General features: G+C 42.2%; 1 protein-coding gene across 1 annotated transcript; it reads left to right on the forward strand.

Moving 5' to 3' along the window:
• The first annotated feature begins 57 nt into the window (after window positions 1-57).
• spata18 (spermatogenesis associated 18) lies at window positions 58-5,738 on the forward strand. Its single transcript, XM_078790095.1, has 12 exons — window positions 58-453; window positions 1,007-1,112; window positions 1,236-1,354; window positions 1,474-1,592; window positions 2,642-2,737; window positions 2,805-2,921; window positions 2,988-3,246; window positions 3,363-3,521; window positions 3,606-3,781; window positions 3,949-4,075; window positions 4,151-4,222; window positions 4,810-5,738. The coding sequence occupies exons 1-12, from the start codon at window positions 367-369 to the stop codon at window positions 4,864-4,866; spliced, it is 1,494 nt and encodes a 497-aa protein (XP_078646221.1). The 5' UTR covers window positions 58-366; the 3' UTR covers window positions 4,867-5,738.
• The last annotated feature ends 775 nt before the right edge of the window (window positions 5,739-6,513 follow it).

Raw genomic sequence — 6,513 nt, forward strand, 5'->3', positions numbered from 1 at the left:
ACTGCACCGAGTGGGGGCGCCATGCTAATTCCAACGACACGCTAGATAGCTCGCTTGGTTAGCTTAGCTACATTTAATTCCACTAAAGTCATGTCTAGATGTGATTTAAAACACATAAGAGGACACACTGGCTCAGTTTGTTTAATCCTGCTGCTGTGAAACAAAGGTTAGCAGCGAGACGTCGACACACCTGTGTGGACACCTTTTATGTCCTTAACTTTGAACTCCATGGACCAAACGAACAACAGACGTCATTCATGTTGGTCTCCAAGCGGATTGTATGTAGGCGGGGACAAGGAGACAACTTTTTTTTTTTTGTAGTTTCTTATTTTTTGGAAGATTTTCACTCGATGGACAAGCGCAAACATGTCGGAAGCGTTAAATTTTCTGATTAGCAACTCCTGTTTCAACGGGGTACTGGACAAGCTCCAGAAATGGCAGCAAGAGTACCATGTAAGTGCATTCGTAATTGGAATTAAATGCAGTACGTGTTAAAAAAAAACTTCAATTACTACCGTACATCCAATCAGTGTGTAAATATGAATAACGGGAAATTGACGTTATTATGACGTCAGCTAACACTTTGACTACTCGTGTTAAGTCGTCGTACTATCATTACTAATTCGCTTTGTTCAGAAAATAAAGAACACATATTTTGCACTGTTTTAATGCACATTTACAATTTGAGTTTGGTTGCCATGGAAGTTTGTCGCAATGGCTACAGACGGACGTTTCCAAAGAGTTTTTACTCGTAAAGATGGCTTTCGGCTCGGTACTTCCTGCTTACTTTCCGTTCGTCCGAACCCGGAAGCGATCCTTTTTTTAACCCGAAATTACAAGTAACACGCGCAGTATTTCACCCAATTTATTGTACTGTACACATTGGACAGTTGCGACGACTAACATGTCTTGCGAAATAATACAGTTTTTCACATATAATTAAAAATACTCTTTGTAAATTATTACAGTTTGAACATTAACATTGGCGTGTTTTGTCGTTCCCAAGGTCATTTCCTGTGACGAGAATATGAACAGGTGCTGTGAGATGATAGAATTCACGGCCAAAATCCAAGGACAGCTCTTCGCTATCCTTAATTCTATAGCTGCTGAAGGTAGCAATTCTTGCATTTGTGAAGCTGTTGTATATGTGAAGAAAATTATTTTCATTATTTTTTTGTTGTTTTGTAAACCTGACCTAAGACGGACTGTAACTGATAAATATCACATACACTCAGGCAAACACACAGATGGAGTGTCTGCGATTAAAACACGCTTGCTGCCGTGCCTTGGAACCTGTTTTTCGACGTCAAGGCTGCCCATCGCCAGCAGTGATGCCAGTTTCAGTCTCACGCAGGTGACCTCATTCTTATAGATCACCTTCATACATCACTATGTGGCAACTAGAATGGCAAGGCCGGACCATCCTGTCCAGCAGCCATAATTGTTACTGTTTGATTGTGCATCCTGAATCAGGATTTGGCAGAAAAGGAGCGTAAGATCACGGAGCTGAACAGCTGCAACAAGAACGACATGCAATGGATGGAGTCGCAGCTGTGCTCCACTCGGCTGCAGCTGGACTCGGTAAAAGCAGAGTGAGTCTTTGACGCAAAAGACGCACATTAAAGTCAATATACATTTGTTTTGGGAAATATGGAGGACAAGACTGTAGCCCCTTTGTAAAAAAAAAAGACGAAAATGTCACTTCCTTATTTTACCACAGCGGCAGTTTTATCACAACCTAACACTGTGTGAACTGGCCTTTTTCAGAACAGATTCTTTTGGCTCTCACCCAGTTTAATTTGTCAAACAAGCCTGCAACAATGAGGTTTAAACTAAAACATTTCTATATATAAAAAGCAATTAATAAATGAATACTGTACACATTCATTCATTCATTCGTTTTCTACCGCTTATCCTCACGAGGGTCGCGGGGGGCCGCTGGAGTCTATCCCAGCTGTCTTCAGGCGAGAGGACTGGTGGCCAGCCAATCACAGGGCACATATAGACAAACAACCATTCACACTCACATTCATACCTATGGACAATTTGGAGTTGCCAATTAACCTAGCATGTTTTTGGAATGTGGGAGGAAACCAGAGTCCCCGGAGAAAAAGCACATGCACAGGGAGCCACAGAGATGGCTGAGGGTGGAATCGAACTCGGGTCTCCTAGTTGTGTGGCCTGCGCGCCAACCACTCACCCGCCGTGCAGCCCCTACTGTACACATGCAGATCAAAATAAATAGTGCATAAAATAGTCCCAGTTTATTCCACATGAGTTTGGTGATGGCTTGAGGATAAAGGGAGGTGGAACAGGTGGTGGGCGGGGTGGGATGTCTTTCAGGGGGTGGTGACAATTAATTAGAGGCTAGGTAGGGTTGTGTGTTATTTTTTCCATGAGCCTTTAGCCTTGTCTGCTAAAGAGCTGCTAACATTTAACATAAACCGTTGTACAAAAGTGTAAAAAGTAATAAACCACTGTCAACTAAGAATAAATAGGCTGACGTTTCATTAGAAATGACAATGGGCTAGTTTTAATGTGTGAACGCTTCTCAATTTATACTGGTCGTAATTGTCATGTAAGTGTAAAAAGAAGTGAACATCAACAAAGCAGTCAATGCTTGTCTTGTTTTACATGCCAGGCTAGATGACGCTCACAGGGACCTGGACAAGACAAAGAGCAAAACAGTGACCACCCTGCTGGCCACTGAGGATGAACTACGAACACTGAAAGACGAGTAAATGAACGACACACACATCGTCATATTTACCTTCTAGATGTTTCTATTCATCCATCTTTGTCAGTTTGAGGTCAGCACAGTTACAGATAGAGCTTTATAAGAAGAAGCTGGATTCCTACCATGACTACGATCGGCAGGTGTCCATGTTGAGGGATGAGGTGTCCTATCTAAGCGCTGATAGGTACCACATGATGACAACCTAAACCTACAATCGACACTACATGCAACAAGTTCTCCTTTCTCCTAGGCTGGCGAGAAGCAGCTCTTTGAGTCCATTGGTGAGAAGTAGTACTCTTAGCGCATTGTCCGGCCTCAGGCGCTCCTCCAGCCCCATTAGGTCAGAGACGACCTCCCGGGCTCAGCTCACTAGTTCCTCCCGCCTGCTGCGTGTGGTGTCCCGCTTCAGTGACTTGTACGCTGTGGAACGCAAGGAAGCGCAGTTACAGCTTCAACAGTACATCAGTGACTTGGAGACAGTCCAGAGGATCATCTTCATTGCCGTGGTGGTAAGACTCGCTGTTGGCGGAGGTGAACAAAAGCACAAGTCTCTGTGCTGCTAAGATGTTGTGTGCCATGGTGGGGTTGCGTGTTTTATGCGTTTTTTTACGTTGTCATGTCCCAGGAGTCTTTCAAGACAGCTAAATTGGCTTACCGCCTCTTCAGGCTCCGTGCTCGAAAGACTTTGTCCGCATTTCACTTTGGGCCCGAGAGTCTAGAAGATACCATCTTGGACTACATCGTGAAAAATCAGGACCTTTATGACGTGCAGACCAGCGTAGATGTAGGAAGGCACAAAAACACATCATTCATTTAGCACATGGATGAAAAAAGTATGTGTGTAAGACTTTGTGTTTGGTGTATACAGGATGTACTCAGCGCCATGAACCTGAATCCTCACATCGCCTCCATCCCCAAAGCTAACCTTGACATCATAAGCCCCTTGATTAGGGAGACATGTAAGGTGGCCTTCACCATGCAGACGCTGGACCCGCCCCTCTACTTAGAGTTCGCCAGTGATGGAGAACATTTCATTAGCAGCAAGTATGGCTTGAAAAAACTACCAATAGATATATACTCCTGATGAACGTTTTAAAATTGCAAGGATTTACATTTAATGTAAATGCTATTGGATCTGAGGGTCCCCCTAAACATATTAAAAATGTACCTCAAACTTCTTCTCCTCACACTCCCCTTCTTGGCCCTGACAGGTATCGTCGCAGTCACGACTCGGACCTCTCTTCTCATCGTGTCATGTACCACATCTGGCCGGCTCTGATGCAGGGCAACGCGGCGCGGACCAAGGGGGAAGCGGTGACCAGAGGAGCAGCTCTAGTAGTGAGCCTGCACTGACAGGAAGACGTCACAGTTGAGCTTTCACGACACATGGTTATATGTGTGTGTGCTTTACAGTGGAGTGGCCCCGGCAGCAGCTGTGGAGTCGGCAATGTGCGATCACGTTCTCTCAGTCCAACTCGCTCCTTTGTAGGTGGCCATCTTTCTTATATCCATGGCTTTTATACACACACTTTTTGTCCATTTAGACATAGACATAGACTTTCTTTATTGTCATTGCACAATAACACAGCAGTGAAATTGCCAACGAAATGTCGTTGCCTGGCTACCGTGTAATAATAGATATTTATTAACATAAACACAAATAAACATTTGATGTAAGTACACGTTTCTATGACACATGAATGTGCTTTATAAGGAACCTGCCTCACTTTGAGTAATCCTGGCCTAGTTGAGGTCCAAAGTCATATTGATACGTTGTCCTATTGTCTGAGGTCAAAGGTCAAATCTGTGCACATTACTTGTCACCTTTGACATTCCAAATTTCAATCATCAAACAGTTTTCAGGGGTTATTGCTCTACTGTGTGGGAATCCTGTAGATTTTGAATGACAGCTGCAACATGGCCATAGTTGCTGAGGTCAGAGGTGACATTAGAAGATGATTATTCCGGATCATAAAAATCATCACCCATTGTGACACTTAGGAATAAGTGTCAAAAATGTCGACCCTTCCTCTATAGGTTACATTACTGACTTCCTCTTACCGTGTTTTCAGATATATAAGGATAGAAGAAGCTTGTCTCCAGATGCTCTGTCTGCCAGCTGCTTGTGACCATCATTATCAGGTGTACTCAAACCGGATTCAACTGGTGTGTTTACACCATCTGTGCTGTTACATCTGTGCTCCCAACAAGGTGTGTCTCTCCATGACTGGACAGCAGCAGGTAACCAGCCATACGACTAATACAGTCCTCAGTTTAGGACTGTTAACATCAACTAAGGATGTTCAGCGATTGATAACTCGGTGTAATAATGATAATCATCCTCCAGTATCGCTTGATTAATTACCGTATTTTCTGGACTATAAGTCGCTCCAGAGTATAAGTCGCACAGGGCCAAAAATACATAATTAGGTAGAAAAAAACATACATAAGTTGCACTGGAGTATAAGTCGCATTTTTGGTGGGTAATTTATTTTACAAACTACTTGACCAAAACAGACATTACATCCTCTTGGAAGGCAAGTTCTAATAATAAAAGAATAGAGAACAGGCTGAATAGGTTTAAGATATGCTAACACAATGGTTATTCAGCTGCACAAAAAATAAACATGAACAGAAAAAGCGTCCAGTGTTTATGTAACATAACAGTTTTTTCATTTATAAGTTGCTCTGGAGTATAAGTCGCAGGAACAGCCAACCTATGAAAAACAGTGCAACTTATAGTCCGTAAAATACGGTAATTGTTCTTAGTGGTTTTATTTTGTCTCTGTTGCAGATGTATATAAATAGCTTGTACTGTGTATGCTGGCTTTTCATTTGTTTTTTTCTTTCTTCATTAGAATTTTTGCAAAGTAACTTTAGTTTGTAAGTAACTCTTTGCAGCGGATGTACAGGTAACTTTGGCTTGTATTCAAGTTAGAATATTTGCAGTGCTTTTATCAATTGTTTTGTCGATTTTTGCAGTGTAGCAATAAAATATATTTTGTATGATATAAAAAGTATTATTGTAGCAATAAAATATATTTTGCATGATATACAAAGTGGTGTTTCCATATTTTACAGCATATTTGAGTGTACAAAATGGAAAAATCACAATTACTTAAACACTTTAGCGCTGCCTCAGAAAGTAGTTCAGATTGCCCAAAAACCAGGGGGTGGGTTCAAATCCCGCCACCTCAATAAATTAAGTGAATTGGCAGTCACATTTTCATCAGTCTACCCCAGGGCAGCTAATGGGAGGGGGGAATGAATAATGGGTTGTTACTGTAAACACCATGGATGTTTAGAAAACACTTAAAAATAATAAGAAATACATAAAATACACACATTACTCTTTGTATCAATGGTGTTATTTAGATCGATCCCACATCACACCCCTGATGCCTTTGAGAATATTCCCATTCATGCTCGTATCCTCATGCATTATCTCCAGGCTTGCCTGCCCCCTTTCATTCCCCCCTCTCTAATTATTAGTTTGCTCCACCAACCATAATTGACATCCCGTGTCACTCATTTGCTCCGTGAAGCACAAAGTGTGACATGAGGGGATGCAGGGAGATTCGTGAGCAGAGGTGGACTTACCATTAGGCAAACACAGGCGATTGCCTGATGCCCTGAAATTTCCAGCCCCCCCAAACATCTAATATAAACAGATTTTTGATTGTCTTCTTCAATTTAAAGTACATACAATTGTCTCCAGTCATATGCCCTTCTCATGAGATGGACTGTTCCACATTACTGCTCATGTGCAGATTGAT

Source organism: Doryrhamphus excisus, linkage group LG4 (genome assembly GCF_037039965.1).
Source record: "Doryrhamphus excisus strain RoL-2023G ecotype Guam linkage group LG4, RoL_Dexc_Guam_v1.1, whole genome shotgun sequence".
Classification (NCBI taxonomy): Eukaryota; Metazoa; Chordata; class Actinopteri; order Syngnathiformes; family Syngnathidae; genus Doryrhamphus; species Doryrhamphus excisus.